This window comes from Morus notabilis, unplaced genomic scaffold (genome assembly GCF_000414095.1).
Source record: "Morus notabilis unplaced genomic scaffold, ASM41409v2 Scaffold25, whole genome shotgun sequence".
Taxonomy (NCBI): Eukaryota; Viridiplantae; Streptophyta; class Magnoliopsida; order Rosales; family Moraceae; genus Morus; species Morus notabilis.
This window is the reverse complement of record NW_010357699.1, coordinates 469,308-489,957: the sequence shown is the minus strand read 5'-3', so window position 1 is coordinate 489,957 and position 20,650 is coordinate 469,308. Positions and strand designations below refer to the sequence as shown.

General features: G+C 40.1%; 1 protein-coding gene across 1 annotated transcript in view; it reads left to right on the top strand.

The window, feature by feature from the left end:
- LOC21403202 overlaps positions 1-20,650 on the top strand; it is a 31,839-nt gene that overhangs the window by 2,625 nt on the left and 8,564 nt on the right. The window contains exons 8-17 of the mRNA XM_024175089.1: positions 35-248; positions 656-1,075; positions 1,157-1,434; positions 1,636-1,721; positions 1,846-1,932; positions 2,141-2,402; positions 2,501-2,899; positions 3,006-3,105; positions 9,448-9,764; positions 20,435-20,551. Coding sequence (XP_024030857.1) covers positions 35-248; positions 656-1,075; positions 1,157-1,434; positions 1,636-1,721; positions 1,846-1,932; positions 2,141-2,402; positions 2,501-2,899; positions 3,006-3,105; positions 9,448-9,764; positions 20,435-20,551 — 2,280 coding nt within the window. The remainder of the gene's footprint in view (positions 1-34; positions 249-655; positions 1,076-1,156; positions 1,435-1,635; positions 1,722-1,845; positions 1,933-2,140; positions 2,403-2,500; positions 2,900-3,005; positions 3,106-9,447; positions 9,765-20,434; positions 20,552-20,650) is intronic.

The following is a 20,650-nucleotide window of genomic DNA, read 5'->3' as shown; positions in this document are numbered from 1 at the left end:
TATCCGTTTATACTTTCTTATTTGTATCTTGTAGGATGGGTTATCAGTTATCGTTTCTCCTCTGATTAGAATACACAATGAAACTAAATTCTCCATGGAACTGCAATTTCGACGACCTCATCAGAAGGAAGATGAGTTTGCTTCGTTGGTGCTAAAACCAGGGGATACAATTGACGATTCAATGGCAATGTTTGGCGCCTTACATTTGTCTGGTGGAATGAAGAAGGCATTGACATCTTTAAGTCTTGGTAAGCATTTTAACCTAAGTTTCTTAGTAGATGAAACCTATTGAGATTTGGCTATATATTTTAGGGAACGTAATTGTAGATATTATCAAACAAGTTAAGGTATGTAAAAAAGTAGTTAAGTGAAAAACCAAGAGTATCAATCAACTTTGCACCCTAGAGTGACTTAGTTACTTTAGAAGCATGGGTATGAGTAAATACGGATTCCAGTCTTGGGCTGAATGTGTGTGCCATGCATGTCTGAGTGACTCCTCCTTGACTCTTTTGTCCATCAACTTTCACTAGTCGAAAAAATGATGATCATGCAATTTTAACCTTCATTTTTCTCTTGTTTCTCTTGTCTGACAGTCTGCTTTGTACACAATAATAACTGGAAAAAAAAAATGACATGGGTTGTAACTGATGTGCAGGTAACTTCTTATTATCTTTTAGACCCGACACTACAGAAGGCTTGATGAATTCGAAGAGTGCACTTTCAGCGGAATGGTCCCATGATCTTAAAGGTGGAAAGGCAGTTAGACTCTCTGGAATATTTGATAAACTAGGCTACAAAGTTCGAAAGGCTTTGCTTAATGAATCAGTGAAATGCTCCTTCAGCACTGCCCAATGTAGCTTCAAATCTGAAGGTTCTCATATTGATGATATCCATTTTCTGATACAAAGCATTGCCAGAGATGTGCCTATTGTACAACCTAATGACTCCAAAGAGGGGTTTGAGTATAGCACTTCGCCAGTAACCTTACAAGAACAGAAGGAAATATTTATTCTGCCGACTGTAAAGGTGTCCAACTTATTACAGTCGGAGATACATGTAATTCTAAGTGAGATGGGTAAGTGCAGAAGATATTCTTAGACAAGATAAGACAACTTCTTTAATAATCTTTTTAAGATTTGTTATTTTATGTTGGCAGATGCGTGTTCCAAAGTTGGCTGGGATAACACTGGGAATCAGGCAATAATATCATGTGGTTCCTCGGTGGATTTTTATGTCAATCCTTCCGTTATCTACTTTACTGTTACATTAACTCCTTATAATTCGAGCTGCAAACCACTGAAAAGCAGTGATTGGGAGAAGAAGTTACAAAGGCAGAAAAGTGAAGTCCACCATCTGGATATTGATTTGGAATTTGGTAATAAAGATTATTTTGCTTCCTTGAGATTGTCTCGTGGGCTCAAAGGCATATTGGAGGTATTAACAACTCCCTCAAGTGCCATGATATCTTTGATTGACACAATGCAAAGCAAGAGAATATAATCAATATCATGAATTTCCAGTAGTTATGTTTTTATGCAAGATATGTTTTCTAAGACGTATTTTCTGACTATTTCAACTTTGTTAATTGCGTTACTTTAACATTGCACCGGACCTAACCTGCATATTTATTTGCAGGCTACTGTTTTCACATCCTATGCTTTGAAAAATGATACAGATTTTTCCCTTTATTTCTTTGCCCCAAATAGGAAGCCCTTGACTAGGTAATCACTACATCTGAGAATACACCCTTTTTTTGTTTAAAGAAAGAGAAGATAAAAATATTACACCTTTTAAACCGTGGCTATGTTCTCATCTTTCGACTTTTGGTACCAACAATTCATGCAGGCATGAATTGGAGGAGTTGGGTTACAGCATTCCTCCTGAGTTAGGAGCACTTCTGCCTCCAATGTCAACCAGATCTTGGTTCTTGAAGTAAGATAAATGATTGGCATTAGCTATAATCATTTTTGAAGTCCATATTTCTTATGTTTCACATACATTTTCATGAATTATAGAGGTTGCAGTGGTCATACTTATTGTTTGAACTTCATCATATTTCTGTGTTTTTTAAATTTGCGTAACTTAGATTTTCCCATCATGTCATATCCTCATAGGCATCGTATCTGCTTTATGTTTCCAGATCCAACAAGGTGTGCCTCAAACTGCTGGAAGATAGTGCATCGGAGGCGTCGATTGACTTGGATGCCTTGTCAGGCCTTACAGAGTTAAGCTTGGAAATAGAGGAAAGCATTGGAGTAAAATCTATTACAAAGCTTGGGGTTTCTATGGGCCCACCATTGAGTACAATAGTTGTGCCATCACAATTAGTAACTATGGTTCCGCGATATGTTGTAGCTAATGAATCAGAGGGAACTATTAGCATTCGCCAATATTATTTACAGGTTATTGTTGCATTTAAAAAAAAAATAACTTTCTTTTTATCTTTTCCCCTTTCTTTCATTCTGTTCTGACCTTGATTCTGCCTTTCTATTTGAAAAAGGATGACACAGCAGGGAATATTATTGTAAACAGTAAACAAAAGATAACACTACAGCTGTGGAATGCGATGAGCAAGAGAAGAGAATTCAGTTTCTTTGAGACTTTAATAAGAAAGCATGGAAAAGCTAATGACGATGCATTAGTTTATATCCAATTTCGACCAAATGAGCCTGAATTAAGTTGGTCAGGGCCAGTATGCATTGCTTCTTTAGGACGCTTTTTCATCAAATTTAGAAAGCAACAATCAGGTGAAGTTGCATCACCGGAGGAATTCGCTGCAGTCCACATTGTAGAAGAAGGTTCTACACTTGTTTTGCACTACCATAGACCTCCAAATATCAATCTTCCATATCGGATAGAGAACTGCTTGCATGATGTATCTATAACCTATTACCAAAAGGTTGTACTATTTTGCATTTTAATTATTCACTAAATACTGATATAATTGATGTGACTCACAGTAACGTGTGGATCTCTTTTTCAACTTTCTTTCGGGAATCTTACAGGATTCGTCAGAAGAGCCAGAGGTTCTTGGATCTGAAAGTAGTGCTGATTATGTATGGGATGATTTGACACTTCCACATAAATTGGTTGTTCGAATTAATGGTAATATTCCGCAGTATAGATGAATTGCTGCTTAGTAATTTACATTTACAATAAAATTGTAGAGATCGGGCTTTCAAGTGATTTTCTTTGGAGAAATGTGTGCGTGTATCTATCACAGTGCCTTTTGTGAGGTCACATGCATTTTTTGTGTCAATTATGATCCATACCTGTCATTCACTTTCTGGCCTGTATAACAGGTATGTATCGTAATTGACACAAAAATGCATATGTCCTAAATCTCTTTGTCTGTATCCTTTTCTATGTTTTCACTCTCAATTCAAAATCCATTAATCGTGAATGTTAAGAACATAAGGCCTCTTTGTTATACAGGTATTATATCACGTATTACAAGACCTTTGATCCTTCTCTGCTTTCCTTTTTCTTTTTTTTTTCTTTTTTTTTTTTCAAAGGCAGACCAGGAAGTATTATTGTTTTGACATGCCCTATATATTAGTGCTGTCTCTCTTCTCATTATTCATTTTGATAAACTCCCGATTCGTTTTACCTATGCTCGTCGTAAAAAGAAGCAGGGGCGGAAGGGTAATTAAGGATTTCTACCCTTGTGCTGAGCGTGAAATCTGTTAGTTGGTTATGGTGGCCAAGTTGGGAATGGAAATTGATTAGCATGGGGATTGTTGAGTGAAGAATTTCTGAACTTCTTTATTGAATAAATTCCGGTACACTACATTAGCATACATATACACAAACGACTAATAAGGAAATTCCCTGTGCTAGTGCTCTGTACTCAGCTTCTACACTACTTCTGGCTACGACTGATTGCTTCTTGCTCCTCCAGGTAACAAGATTGCCCCAGACAAAAGAACAGTATCCAGAAGTTGACCATCTATCAATGATGTTTCCTGCCCAATCTGCATCTGAATACACTTCAGTGTCACGATTCTCTATCTTTCTGAAGAGTAGACCTTTCCTTGGTGTCATTTTTAAGTATCTAAGAACCCTGTAGACTACTTCCATGTGTTCTTCTGTAGGGCTGTGCGTGAATTGACTTACAACACTCACTGCAAAACCAATATCTGGCCAAGTGTGTGAGAGATAAATCAAGTGCCCAACAAGTCGCTGATATCTCCCCCTGTCTACTGGTGTACTTTCTTTCTCAGTGCCAAGTTTCTTCTGACTGTCCATAGGAGTATCAACTGGTTTGCATCCAAGCATACCGGTCTCCTTAAGAAGGTCTAGAATATATTTCTTTTGAGAAACTACAATGCCCTTCCTTGATCTAACCACTTCCATTCCAAGGAAATATTTCAGATTTCCAAGATCTTTAACTTCAAACTCTTCTGATAAATACTTCTTCAAATTATGTAATTCCTTCACATCATTCCCAGATAGAATAATATCATCGACATAGACTATCAATATGGCAATTTTCCCGGCATGAGATTTCTTGACAAACAGAGTATGATCAGCCTGACCCTGTACATAGCCAAGCTTCAAAACCGCCTTTGTAAATCTGTCAAACCAGGCTCGGGGAGATTGTTTAAGGCCGTACAAGGACTTCTGGAGTTTGCAAACCTGATTCTTTGCCATACTTCCTTCGAAACCAGGTGGGATTTCCATGTAGACTTCCTCTTCTAGGTCACCATTTAGAAAAGCATTTTTTATGTCCAGTTGTTGCAAGCACCAATCTTGGTTGACAGCCAATGAGAGAAGAATTCTGATAGTGTTAAGTTTTGCAACAGGAGCAAAAGTCTCTTGATAGTCTATCCCATAGGATTGTGTAAATCCTCTAGCTACCAACCGAGCCTTGAATCTCTCGACTGATCCATCTGCTTTGTACTTTATAGTGAAAATCCACTTGCACCCCACAAGCCTTTTCCCAACTGGCAAATCAGTGATAGTCCATGTCCCATTCTTCTCAAGTGCATCAATCTCATCTTGTACTGCCTTCTTCCACTCTGAAATTTGTAATGCCTCTTGTATTGTGCTGGGAACCTGAATATCATCAAGAGAAGTAGCAAATGCTTTGTAAGATGGTGATAGCCCTTCATAAGTAACATAATTCCCAATTGGATGACCTGTACATCTCCTAACACCCTTCCTCAATGCAATCGGCAGGGTAGAGTCATCAATGCTGGGAATTGACACATCTCCAGCCCTATCCGTACCTATGTTTTCTTCAGGTGGACTTGAAATTGAGTCAATATATTGGCCACATGTTGGCTGTGATCCGTGCTTTAGCTCCTGTCTTTTCCTCCTCCTGATGTAGACTTGTAAATTCTCATTAGCAAGTTGTGGGGCTACAGATTGAGTAGGCACGGGAGAAGAAACATTTGTGGGCTGGACTGATGACGGCACGGGAGTGGACGAGTCAGTGGGCACGATTTGAGAAGAACTTGGTGGCTCTGAGTGAGCAAAGGGTACAGACTCAAGAATGGACTCCCAAACTTGATGTTCATTCATGCTCTCCCCCTGAACATGAGATTTGGGATAGAAGAACACATGTTCAAAGAAAGAGACATCCATGGTGGTGTAAAATCTTTTGTTGGTTGGAGAATAACATTTGTACCTTTTTTGGGTTGGAGAGTACCCTAGGAAAAGGCACTTATTGGCTCTAGGATCAAATTTGCTACGGTGTTGAGGATACACATGAACGAAAGCCATGCAACCAAATACCTTGAGTGGTAAATCAGATGAAGCTGCACGGGTGTGAGGGAAATTTTTCAGAAGAAGCTGACCTGGAGATTGAAAGCTAAGGACTCTGGATGGCATACGGTTAATCAAATAGGTAGCTGTGAGAATGGCTTCCCCCCAGAAATAGTTCGGAACATTAGAGGAAAACATAAGACACCGGGCAACCTCCAAGAGATGTCTATTCTTGCGTTCAGCCACCCCATTTTGTTGCGGGGTGTCAACACAAGAACTTATGTGGATAATCCCATGGTTCTGAAGGTAGGTACTGAGACTACTAGTAAAGTATTCCCTAGCATTGTCTGACTTGAGTACCTGAATTCTAGAGTTGAATTGATTTTGAACCATAAGATTGAAGGTTTGAAAAATTTGTCCGACCTCTGACTTCTCTTTCATAAGGAAAACCCAAGTTACCCGTGTATGATCATCAACGAATGTCACAAACCATCGAGTGCTAGAAACATTTTTTATCCGTGAGGGGCCCCACACATCACTATGGATCAAAGAGAAAACAGTTGAAGGTTTGTATGGAATTTGAGGATATACTGTTCGAGTATGCTTTGCAATCTGACAAATTTCACAATGAAAAGATGCTGGACTTTTATTGATAAATAATTTGGGAAACAATTTTGCAAGATACACAAAGCTAGGATGACCAAGACGATAGTGTAACAATATAATTTCACTATCTTTATTGACATTGGAATTTGACACAGAGTTGAAAGACTCTAACAGACTCTGAGACTGGACACAACTTGATTGAGAAACTTGGTTTGAGGATCGGCCACATGAGAGGAGATAGAGCCCGGAGCACAGTTCAGCAATGCCAATCATCTTCCCCGATTTCAAGTCCTGAAAAACACACAAGTTTAGATAAAATTTAGTAACACATTGAAGGTCACGAGCCAATTTGCTAATGGACAAAAGATTACAATCCAAGTTTGGAACATGGAGGACAGAGTCGAGATACAACTCTTTAGTAAGTTTGTGGAACCTGTCCTAGCAATTTTTGAATTCGAACCATCAGCAATATGGATGGACGAGTGACCACTACTTGGCTTGTAATTTTGGAGAAGGGCAGCATCTCCTGTCATGTGATCAGAAGCACCAGTGTCTACTATCCACGGCCTCATTCCTCCTCGGTTAGCAGTGAAGGCTGTATGTGAATCTGTTTGAGCAACCAAACTAGTCCCGGTAATGCTACCACTGCCAACTTGACTAAACAGTTTCTGCAGCACATCCATCTGCTCTTTGTTGAATGGGCTAGGTTCGGGAACAGGAGCACTATCAGAGTTGGAAGCCACATGTGCTTTGCTGTCTCTATCAAACCGTGGCTTTGGTTTCCAATCAACTGGTTTGCCTTGGAGCTTCTAGCAAGCCTCCTTGTAATGGCCTAGTTTCTTACAGTAATCACACCAAGGCCTTTCCCGTTTTTGACGATCTCCGCCATTACTGTTAAATGATCGAACAGCAAGGGCAGAGGCATCCAACGTTGAGGCATGTTGTTCCTTAGATCCCATCATCACTTTCTTTCTACTTCACGCCTAGCCTCTGAGAAGGCCTCCCTGAGACTGGGCAGTGGTTTAGTGCCCATGATTCTACCTCGAACATCATCCAACTCCCTGTTAAGTCCTAACAAAAACTTGAACAGCCTTTTTTGTTCCACAACCTGCCTTTACGTTGCTGCATCGTCCGGACATTTCCATGAGTGAGTCTCGAATAAGTCAAGTTGCTGCCAATACCGTGTGAGTGTGTTGTAATACTGAGTAACAGGTTGCTCTCCTTGGCGGAAGTCATGAAGCGCTGATTCAACCTGAAACAGTTTTGAAGTATTTTCAGAACTGGAGTAAGAAATTTTCACCTATGTCATTGTTCATGGAATTGATAAGCCATGACATGATCATACTATTTTCAATCTTCCACTTCCTGAAACCCGGATTTGTAGTCTCTGGCATGGCTGCTTCTCCCGTGAGATACTCATCCTTTCCCTTACCACAAATGAACAGCAACACAGATTGTGACCACTGTAAATAATTATGGCCATTTAATTTGTGTCTTGTGATGAGAATAGGAGAAGAATCACTGCCACCAAGGTTTGGAATATTTGAACTGCCCCCTAATTTTGGTGCCGTGATGCTGGATGTTTGTGATGATGCCATTCCGTATTTTGTCATGTTCCAAATATTGTGAAGAAGAAGATGAGGGAGAAGACCGAATATGGTTGCTGGAAATAGGGAAGAAGAAGACCGGAGATAATCGGCCTGAGAACAGAGAAGAGATGGCCAGAAAGACTTGGCGAGAGATGGCCGGAATGAGAGATGGCTGGAATGAGTGATGGCCGGGATGAGAGGTGGCCAGAAGGGATTAGGGTTCAGAAAACTGGCTCTGATACCATGAAGAATTTCTGAACTTCTTTATTGAATAAATTCCGGTACACTACATTAGCATATCTATACACAAACGACTAATAAGAAAATAACTAACTAGCTTGATTCTCTCCTAAAAATTAGGACACAGAGTCATGAGAGAGGATCACAACCGATCTCTCCTTTTATTCCTAAAATACTTTCCTAAATTAAATTCCCTAACTTTGACTTCCGAATTCAACATTGAGAGTTAGTTTTTTGGATCTAGAAGCTAGTCGCGTTTTGAGTAGAATAAAAGGAAATGGGGCTTGAGAGAGGTAGCTAGATTTTGATTGTAATTTTGAGCTTTACTCTAGGGAGAGAAGCAGATCTCTTGAATCTGCTCCCTATCTGTAATTGTTCATCAATTTCAGTCTAAATACAATCCAGCGCAGTTCATTTTCTCCACTAAATCTTGGCTAGATTCATTTTCTTTCCAGTTATTGCTCTGGTTCTTAACACATTCGTGCAACCCTTACTTTCTCTCTGTCCTTGACTTATTTGTACACCACATTCGTTACTACTATATTTTCAACATGGTCTATATTTTGTCACCTACTTTCATTTTTTGTGGTTAATAACCAAGATGAATTTGTGAATTCTAGTTTTCTTAGCCCTTTATTAGGACTATCAGACTTCTATTTTTATGGCTTTCTTTAACGCACATCTAGCAGATGTAATGTACAAAATTAGGAAATACATACATACACCATAATATAATAATAAATGTAACTGTTTTCCATCAGTTATAGGATCATCTCATCATGCTTAATCCAGTTTTTGCACTCATGTCTGTTTTCTGGGCTTAGGTATGTTGCTTTGGTAAATTAAGAGGTCTCAGGTTTTATAGACTTCAAAGTTTAAAGTCACCTTTAGGGTTAACCAACTTAGTCGAAGTGAAAAACCAAGTCAAAAGCGCACCATCTCTTCCATGACTTGGGGGGTGAATAGCAAATAGTGGTGAAACATAACCTGCCTTTGATGTCATACATGTAATAAGAACATATACCATATGGCAACAAAAATACATTTCTGAACTTGTAAAGATTTACATTGAATGAAGATTGTGCAATTTCTTTTTCTTTCCTTCTTTTCTTTACTAATCACGCCCATAATTTTGTGACTGAGTTTTTTTTTTTTTTAATTACTATTTTCATCTGGATGTGATATGTTGGCACAAATTCATCAAATATAACATTATCTGTTAGTTCTTATCAGATTGATAGATCCTCAATTCAAGGTCATTGTTTTCACAAGTACTTGACTACTATTTTGACTTTCATTGTAGATAGTCATTCGCTCCGTGAGATCAACTTGGATAAGGTGCGGGGATGGAAGCCTTTCTACAAGTTTGGGCAACATAGGGGGTTGGCTTATCATATTCTTTCAAATAAAAGATCACAAATGCAGATGTCAAATGTTGAACTTAATAGCATGGAGATGGTAAAAGTAGGGTATGAAGTATATGCAGATGGGCCTACCAGAGTTCTGCGGTTTTGTGAAATTGCTAAAAGCCATAAGAGAGAAACAGTGTACCAGTCATGTGAGAAAATTGAAATGAGGGTTCCTCAATTAACAATCGAGCTACTTGAACAAGGGAAGCAGGTTAGTGTCCACTATGTGATATGCTTACTTTACTAAACTAGTAGTTACGGATTGGCCAACTCTTAGATTTTAGGTCCCTGAATAGGATGGGAATACTTTCTTCCAATCTCTTATTCCTTAATTACTTGATCAATTTACAACACCATCCAGGATTTTGCATTTCAATATTCCATCTATTGATTTCTAGATTTCAGATGACTGAACTAGTTTCAATTGAGCGAACAATTTTTGTCAAATGAAATACACTACTTGATGTTGTTGATGTGTAAATGAGTTGTAAATAGATTAGGAGAATTAGTTAGAAATCCCTTGATTTAAGGGATTCAGGTTAGGCAGGATTATTTGGTTTCCTGATTTCCTGATTTAGGAATGATTTGGTTTCCTATTCTTTCTCCTGTAATTAGCTATATAATACCGTGTAATATGTTTATTCATTAATAGCAGAAAAACAGAGTCCTTTTCTATGACATGGTATCAGAGCCCTATGGCTTTTTCTTTTCTGGGATTTCTTTCTCTTCTTGAGCAGCCTTCATTGCTGCGTGTCTCGTTGCTGCGTATTCCAGCCTTCATCGCTGCCATTCCTCCGTATTTTCCCGTCAATAATCCGTGTTAGGGCAGCCTTAATTGCTGCGATTTAGCCTTCATCGCTGCCATTCCTTATTATTCTTCTTCATCATGTCAACCTCAGAAACCACCATCTCTAGCAACTCATCCGAAGAAGTCAATTCTGTTCAGAAAACCGGAGACTTGCAGAATATTCGAGCCTCTAACAGGCTTAATGGGAAGAACTACCTCAAATGGACCCAAATTGTTCGCACATACCTAAAGGGCAAGGGGAGACTTAATCACCTACTTGGAAAGGGGCTAGAAACGACGGATCCAGCCTTTGAAGCATGGGATGAGGAAGACTCCATGATTATGTCCTGGCTATGGGACTCCATGGATCCAACGATCAGTGACACATGTATGTTCTTGACTAATGCAAAGCAAATTTGGGATTATATTCACCGCACATATTCGAAGGCTCGTGATGATGAGCAAGTGTATGAGATTAAGATCAAAACTGGAGCCTCTAAACAAGGAGACAAATCTGTCACAGAATATGCAAACTTGTCGCAAAATCTGTGGCAAGAACTGGACCATTACCGAGTGATAGAGATGAAGTGCCCTGAGGATGCTACCATTTTGAAGAACTTCATTGAAAGAGATCGGATATACGATTTCTTGGCTGGATTGAATCCAGAATTCGATCAAGTGAGGGTTCAAATCATTGGCAAGGGGAACACATTGTCTCTAGAAGAAACAATCTCACTGATCCGAGCGGAAGAAAGCCGAAGGAGTATTATGCTTGAACAACCAACCATGGACCGGTCAGCCTTAGTAGCAAAAACAGTTCACCAGGAGAAAGGAAAGGGTGATCCACCTAAACACCCAGGTAGAGAAAATCAGTGGAAGGAGAACAATGACAATCTCTGGTGCACCTATTGCAAGAAATCAAGGCACACAAAGGAGACGTGTTGGAAGCTGAATGGTAAGCCACCAAGCCGAGAGTGGGGCAATCGTGAGGGCAACCGTGGGGGTCAGCAGAGGCCTCAAGCACACATAGCCGAGCAACCCAAAACTGAGGACAATTCAACAACCGGGGGGTTCAACAAGGAAGAAATTGAGAAGTTGAGGAGCTTGTTGGGATCACTTGATAAGCCTTTAGGGACCTGTTCCTTAGCTCTTTCAAGTAAACATTCCATTCCATTTTGCATGAATGCCTCAGAAAGATTCTATGTTAACTCTTGGATAATAGACTCAAGTGCCACAGACCATATGACTCCCACATCTCAACTCTTCCACACCTACACCCCATGCCCGAGTAACAAAAAAATTATAGTGGCCAATGGTTCTTTAGCCACTGTTGCAGGGACCGGAGATATCCATATTACACCTACCCTTATCCTTAAAAATGCCCTCCATATACCAAAACTGTCGGCCAGCCTTGTGTCCATTCAAAAACTTACCAATGACCTTAAATGCTATGCTACCTTTTTCCCTTCATATTGTGTTTTTCAGGATTAGGGCTCGGGGAGGACGATTGGACTTGCTAAGGAAAGGAGTGGCCTTTATCATCTTGAATCATCTCAGAAAATTAGGAGCAATGTGTCTTTCTCTTTACTCAGTTCCTCAAATAAGGATGCCATTTGGCTATATCACCTACGCCTAGGTCATCCATCTTTTAGGGTTTTAAAAGTCATGTTTCCTCATTTATTCCAAGGATTAGATATTTCTGAGTTTCATTGTGATGTTTGTGAACTGGCAAAACATACTCGCGTATCTTTTCCTATTAGCAATAAAAGAAGTTCTCATCCCCTTCATTTGATTCATATTGACATATGGGGTCCTTCTACTATACCTAATATTTCCGGGGCTCGTTGGTTTGTATCTTTGATTGATGATTGTACTCGGGTTACATGGCTCTTCCTTCTAAAACAAAAATCTGATGTGAGTATTGTTATACCTAATTTTCACTCATTGGTTCAAAACCAGTTTGGGGTTAAAATAAAACGCTTTAGGACAGACAATACTAGAGACTACTTCAATCAAATTTTGTCACCCTACTTTCAATCACAAGGCATTATTCATGATTCATCCTGTGTTAACACACCCCAACAAAATGGGGTAGCTGAGAGGAAAAATGAGCATTTATTAACCACCACCCGAGCCTTACTCTTTCAAGGGAATGTTCCTAAGTCCTATTGGGGAGAGGCAGGTCTTACAGCCACATACATGATTAATAGACTTCCCTCACGTGTGTTAGAAAACAAGAGTCCCATAGAAATCCTCAATACTTTCTATCCTCACTTTAGAACCTCAAATGGTCTCACACCACGGGTCTTTGGATGCACTGCCTTTGTCCATGTCCACAGCCAACATAGAGGCAGGCTAGACCCCCGAGCCACCAAATGTGTCTTCCTTGGTTACTCATCCACTCAAAAGGGGAACAAGTGTTACAGCCCTTCATCCAGAAAATTCCACATCTCTGCCGATGTTACCTTCACAGAAAATAAACCTTTCTTCTCCAAGTCCTCTCTTCAGGGGGAGATTCCAATAATGGAAGATAGTCCTTGTGAGTCATTTGAACCCCTAAACACTCTTAATCTTCCTCAAGTTCCTACTCGTGTTCTAGTTCGTGTTGTTAAACCAGAGTCCTCTGAGCCAACCACTTCTGAGTCACCCCATTCTGCCACTGAACCCGTGTCACCTCCTGTCCTAGCCAGCGTCACTCACAATTTTCCAAGGTTCTCTCAAGTGTAATTGTTATAACCCCTGGGTAGAACTCATCCCCAAAAGCTAGCTTGTAGGGAGAGGGTGCCCAAGTGGTTATAAACCTATATGTTAAGCCCATACTTTAGCAATGTGCGACTCAACCAGGATCCTAACATACCACCACGCTTCCGACACCGACGTCCACGGCGGCCTACTCTAGCCTTTCCAGGTCGCCCCTTCCGCAACGTGGGCCTGACGAGGAGCATGCTCTGATACCAATTGTTATAACCCTTGGGTAGAACTAATCCCTAAAAGCTAGCTTGTAGGGAGAGGGTGCCCAAGTGGTTATAAACCCACATGCTAAGCCCATACTTTAGCAATGTGGAACTCAACCAAGATCCTAACAGTATTCAAGGAGAAAGGCTCTTCCAAAACCGCCACAAGTCCAAGAATCCAACTTAGGCTCTGGGAATGAGATCACGGTAAGATCTAATCCATCCTTACACACACAACCGGTTGAAACATTCACTGATCCAACAGATGACCTCGACCTTCCTATTGCTGTCAGAAAAGGTCCTCGAGAGTGTACTAAACATCCAATCTATCCACTATCTCACTATGTCCCCCTTAAGCGCCTGTCATCAACCCACAAAAAGTTCATTGTGAGTTTAAACACCATTCCTATCCCAAATACTGTTTTTGAGGCATTGTCAAAAAGGGAATGAAGGGAGGCTATGAGAGAGGAGATGAGTGCATTAGAAAAGAATAGAACATGGGAGATTGTTGATAAACCAAGAGGGAAAAATGTTGTTAATTGCAAGTGGATTTTCACACTGAAATACAAGGCTGATGGATCTCTGGAGAGATATAAAGCAAGATTGGTGGCCAAGGGATACACTCAAACTTATGGAGTGCATTATCATGAGACTTTCGCTCCAGTCGCAAAAATGAATACTGTGAGAATTTTGCTATCATTGGCGGCTCATTTCAATTGGCAGCTACTACAGTATGATGTCAAGAATGCATTTCTTCATGGTGACTTAGATGAAGAAATCTACATGAATATACCACCGGGATTTAAGGGGGACACAAGTAACAAAGTGTGCAAGCTGAGAAAGGCCCTTTATGGGTTAAAGCAATCTCCTAGAGCATGGTTTGGGAGATTTACAAGAGTTATGAAGGAGTTCGGTTATGAACAAAGTCAAGGTGACCACACTCTCTTCATTAAGCACTCGGCTGCTGGGGGAGTGACTGCTCTTCTAGTCTATGTAGACGACATCATAATGACTGGAAATGATGAAAGAGAGAAGCATGAACTGAAGCAAAGATTAGTAAGAGAGCTTTAGATAAAGGAGCTAGGGAAACTGAAGTACTTCCTCGGTATTGAGGTGGCATATTCCACACAAGGGATCTTCATATCTCAGCAAAAGTACGTGACTGATCTATTAGCAGAAACATGGAAGATTGGGTGTAAGCCAGTCTCTACTCCAATGGATCCGAACCATAAGTTGGGAGAAGCTAAAGAAGAACCAGTTGTCGATAAAAGAATGTACCAGAGGTTGGTTGGTAGACTCATATACCTTGCTCACACTCGGCCAGACATAGCATACTCTGTGACCGCGATCAGTCAATTCATGCATAACCCAAGAGAACCTCATCTTCAAGCTGCTTACAGGGTACTACATTACTTTAAAGGCAATCTAGGAAAAGAAATTTTGTTCAAAAGGAACAATACCCTTACTCTAGAAGCCTACACTGACGCTGACTATGCAGGTTCCCTGGTGGATAGAAGATCAACTACAGGGTATTGTACTCTTCTTGGAGGCAATCTGGTAAGGTCATCTGCAGAAGCAGAATTCAGGGCCATTGCTCAAGGATTGTGTGAACTGGTTTGGCTAAAGATTATTCTAGATGATCTGAGAATCACATGGGAAGGTCCTATGAAGCTCTATTGTGATAATAAGTCAGCCATCAATATTGCTCATAATCCTATACAACATGATAGGACAAAGCATATTGAAATTGATCGACACTTTATCAAAGAGAAATTGGAGGAAGGATTAGTGTGTATGTCCTATGTTCCATTAGAACGACAATTAGCTGATGTTCTAACAAAGGGGCTGAACAGTTCGAGTTTCCATGATCTTGTATTCAAGCTGTTGGAGATTTTGTCAATTATGTGTAAATATTTATTCTTTCTGTTTATTGTATGATTTAGTCAAAATAGGAAAGTATAAATTAGGAAGATATTATAGGATTGTCTAGCGTAATTTAGGGATTCTTTCCTTAACTTTCTCTCTTAATTGCCGTGACCAATGGCTTACTAAGTGTATATATTCTGACAAGGTTAATGAGAATTATGAAGCAAGAATTATTCTTCTCTCTGTTTCTCTTGTTTCATGGTATCAGAGCCACCGAAACTGGTGACTAGTCAAGAAAACAGAAAAAAAAAAAAATGTCTGAAGAACAGCCGAATACGCCCTCAGAGGAGTCTTCAACAGCAATTGATCAAGCATCTCTAAGATCTATATCCGGAGCCTCATCTACACACTCGCTGGACAGCCACTCGCTGCAAATCACACAGCACAAGCTTAATGGGCTGAATTTCCGAGAATGGTTTCAGTCCGTCATTCTTGTTGTCAGAGGAAGAGGGAAGGTTGGATACTTGACAGGAGCAATCACAGCACCACCGGACACAGCACCAAACTACCGCACTTGGGAGGCAGAAAATTCGATCGTCATGGCATGGCTTATTAATTCTATGGAGCCAAAGATTGGAAGAACTTATCTGTTTTACAAGACAGCGAAGGAGATTTGGGAGGCAGTCCAAGAAATCTATTCCGATCTTGAAAACACGTCTCAATGTTTCGAGATTAGGTCAAAAATCCGCAACACCATACAAGGGAGTCTTACTGTCACTGAGTATTATAATTCTCTCTTAGAATTATGGCAAGAAATGGATCTCTTTTATGAGATTGGATGGCTGTGTGCTACTGACGCAGAAAAATACAAAAAAATGCTTGAGAAAGAGCGTACCTTTGATTTTTTGCAGGGCTTGAATCCAGATTTAGATGAAGTACGTGGACGGCTACTTGGGATGAAACCATTTCCAACTCTCCGAGAATCGTTTGCTGAAGTCAGGAGAGAAGAAAGCAGGAAACGAGTGATGATGAATCCCTCTAGTCGTGACATGCCTTCCTTGGAAACACGAGGGTCTGCACTTGTGGCAAACAAACAAGATGGCAGTCGTGGGTTTCAATACAAACAAGATGGCAGCCGTGGCTCTCAATCAAAGGACAAGGTCTGGTGTGATTATTGTAACAAGCCCTATCACACTCGTGAAACTTGCTGGGATTTACATGGCAAGCCACCAGATTGGAAACCAAGGAAGCAACGTGGGCAATCAAGTTCAGCCCACATAGTGGAGTCGAAATCAACCCGCAGGGAGGAGACAGAATCGGACAGGGCTGCTGGTTTTAATCTCTCAACAGAGCAAGTGGAGATGCTACGGCAGCTTCTCAACCAAACTCAGGTTTCAACAGGATCCGCAAATCAGACTTCAAAACCTCCCACTGCAGCTATGGCACAAACAGGTATAATGAGTCAAGCATTCCTGTCAAAATCTCTGCAAGCAGACTGTTGGATTGTGGATACAGGGGCTTCTGACCATATGACCGGGTCAATGGAGTTTTTTTGAGCAATATGACATATGCAATAATCTAATTAATGTCTGGGTTGCTGATGGAAAAATGTCACCTGCGGTTGGAAGGGGCTTGGTTTGTTTACCGAATATGACATTGAAATCGGTTTTACATGTGCCCAAATTGACATATAATCTTTTGTCAGTTAGTAAATTAACAAACGATCTTAATTGTGTTGTGACTTTTTTCTCCTCTCACTGTGAATTTCAGGACCGTTCTTCGGGGAAGATGATTGGCATTGCTGAGAAGAAAGATGGCCTATACTACCTCTTAGGAGCCAGGAATTCCAGTAGAGCCGAGTCACAAAATAAAATGTCCATGTCAGTTATGTCTAATTCTGATATTATGTTATGGCATCAACGCTTAGGACATCCAAGTTTTTCTTATATGAAAGTCTTGTATCCAAATCTTTTTATCAATAAAGAGAAAGTTTTGTTTCATTGTGAACAGTGTGTCCTTGCCAAACAACCAGAGTAAAATATTCACCTCATACATACAAACCCTCTAGACCATTTCAGTTGATTCATAGTGATATCTGGGGTCCGTCTAGGACAGTTAATTTAACTAAAACCCAGTGGTTTATCACTTTCATAGATGATCATACTAGGGTTTGTTGGATATACTTGATGAAAGATAAATCTGAGGCATTTTACTGGTTTAAACAGTTCCAAAAGTTTGTCCAAAATGTTTTCCAATCCAATATCCAAGTTCTTCGAACAGATAATGGGGGGGAGTATTTTTCAAATGAGTTTGGCCAATATTTGGGGGATAATGGGATATATCATCAGAGTTCATGTGTTGATACACCTAAACAAAATGGGGTTGCGGAAAGAAAGAATCGTCACTTGTTGGAGGTTGCTCGATCGATCATGTTTACTAGTTTAGTCCCGAATTCCTACTGGGGGGAGGCAATCCTCACTTCCACATATTTGATTAATCTCGACTACCTTCAAAACACTTCAATTCCGAACTCCTCTAAGTGTCCTTCTTGATCATTTTCCAAATGTGAATCTTTTCAATTCTTTGTCCCCAAGAGTGTTCGGATGCACTGTATTTGTCCATAACAAACAACCAAATAGGAGTAAGCTTGATCCCAGGGCTTTTAAATGTGTCTTTGTCGGATATTCTCCAACCCAAAAAGGCTACAAATGTTATTCTCCCTTTCTCAAGAAATTTTTTGTCTCGTGTGATGTAACTTTCTTTGAGGATCAACCATTCTATCCCACCACTCGTTTCCAGGGGGAGAATGCCAATGAAAACGAGCATTGGGATCCCACTGTATCTCTTCCAATATTACAAGATGTGTCACAAGAGGCCTCTAGTTCAGCCTCTAGTTCACCACCAGAAAACTCGAGTCCAATTCCTGTCCCTAATCCTAGTTCGAGTCATGATCAAGAGATGGTGCAGCAACCCATCTCTGAGAGACCATTTCAGGTTTATTCTAGAAGGCCAAAAGCTTCTCAACAAGTCCAATCATTGAACCAAGAATCGGATCCTGGTGAAAGCAGTGACTTGAACGTGCCAATTGCAATACGGAAAGGGGTAAGAACATGCACAAAGCACCCTATCTACAATTTTCTAACCTGCACAAAGTTGTCTTCTGGATTTAAGGCTTTTACAGCGAAGATCGATAATGAGAGAATTCCCAAAAATATCCATGAAGCCATTAAAGATCCAAAGTGAGAGAAAGCCGTGCATGAGGAAATGAGAGCATTGCACGATAATGAGACTTGGGAAGTAATTGACTTACCAAAGGATAAGAAAGTAGTTGGAAGCAAATGGGTCTTCACAGTGAAATATAAAGCAAATGGAGAAGTAGAGAGGTATAAGGCTCGATTAGTAGCTCAAGGCTTCACACAAACATATGGGATTGATTATGAAGAAACGTTTGCTCCTGTGGCCAAACTCAACTCTATCCGGGTTCTTTTGTCTCTTGCAGCCAATCTGGACTGGGAACTACACCAACTTGATGTGAAGAACGCTTTTTTGAATGGCAATCTTGATGAAGAAGTGTATATGAAGATCCCACCTGGATTCGAGTCAGAAGAGGAACAAGGAAAAGTTTGCAAACTGAAGAAGTCATTGTATGGTTTGAAACAATCTCCACGTGCATGGTTTACCAGGTTCAGTTCTTCTCTCACTCGACTGGGATATACTCAAGGGAAGGATGATCACACTATCTTCATTAAAAGAGGAGAAGGTGAAAAAAGGGCCATTCTTATTGTGTATGTTGATGATATCATACTCACAGGTGATGATACTGTTGAGATTCACAACCTCAAGAACCAATTGAAGGAAGAGTTTGAAGTTAAAGACTTGGGACCCCTGAAGTACTTTCTCGGTATGGAAGTTGCTAGAAGTAAAGAGGGTATCTTCATTTCTCAAAGGAAATACACTCTTGACCTACTAGAAGAAACCGGGAAACTGGGGTGCAAACCGGTGGGAACTCCACTTGAAAAAAATTGGAAGAGCAAGATTAAAGATGATGTGCCTTCTGTGGATATAGGAAGATATCAACGGCTGGTTGGTAGGTTGATCTATTTGTCTCTCACACGGCCTGACATTGCTCACGCTGTAAGTGTAGTAAGCCAGTACATGCACTCACCTACTCAGAGACACCTAGAGGCTGTGAATCATATCTTGAGATATCTCAAGGGTACTCCAGGAAGAGGATTGATGTTTCTGAAAAATGAGAACAGAAATATCGAAGGGTATGTTGATGCGGACTGGGCTGGAAGTGAAGATTGTAAGTCAACTTCGGGATATTGCACCAAGCTATGGGGTAATTTGGTTACATGGAGAAGTAAGAAACAGACGGTTGTGGCAAGGAGTAGTGCTGAGGCAGAATTTCGGGCAATCGCACAGGGAATTTGTGAGGTTATATGGCTGGAAAGATTAATGCAAGACTTGCAAATCACAGTTTGCTCTCCCACCAAGGTATATAGTGATAGCAAATCTGCAATTAGCATTGTGAACAATCCGATTCAACATGATCGGATGAAACATGTCAGGATTGATCAAAGCTTCATCAAGAACGAAATTGAAGAAGGAGGTATTGAGTTGTCCTACATCTCAACCCATGCACAAGAAGCAGATATCCTAACCAAGAGTCTACCGAAGCCTAGTCAGGAAAGTTTTCTCTGCAAGCTTGGAATGAGAAATATCTATTCCTAAGCTTGAGGGGGAGTGTTGGAGATTTTGTCAATTATGTGTAAATATTTATTCTTTCTGTTTATTGTATGATTTAGTCAAAATAGGAAAGTATAAATTAGGAAGATATTGTAGGATTGTCTAGCGTAATTTAGGGATTCTTTCCTTAACTTTCTCTCTTAATTGCCGTGACCAATGGCTTACTAAGTGTATATATTCTGACAAGGTTAATGAGAATTATGCAGCAAGAATTATTCTTCTCTCTGTTTCTCTTGTTTCACAAGCTGGGAATGGAAGATATCTATTCCTCAGCTTGAGGGGGAATGTTGACGTGTAAATGAGTTGTAAATAGATTAGGAGAATTAGTTAGAAATCCCATGATTTAAGGGATTCGGGTTAGGCAGGATTATTTGGTTTCCTGATTTCTTGATTTCTTGATTTAGGAATGATTTGGTTTCCTATTCTTTCTCCTGTAATTAGCTATATAATACTGTGTAATATGTTTATTCATTAATAATAGAAAAACATAGTCCTTTTCTGTGACAGATGTCATACTTTTTATAGGGTGGAAACGAGTGGGAGGCATCTCTTTATACACCCATTGTTGCTGCAAGATTGGGAAATTTTTGTCTAGATTCTCTGTTTACTGATCAGCAGAAATATAACTTGATCAATTTAGAGGTACCATCTCTTATGCATATTGCTTTATGTAGAACGGCACAATTATCTTGTCTGAAGGTTTTCTAATAATTTTAAGAATGTTTCTTCAATTTATTGGTC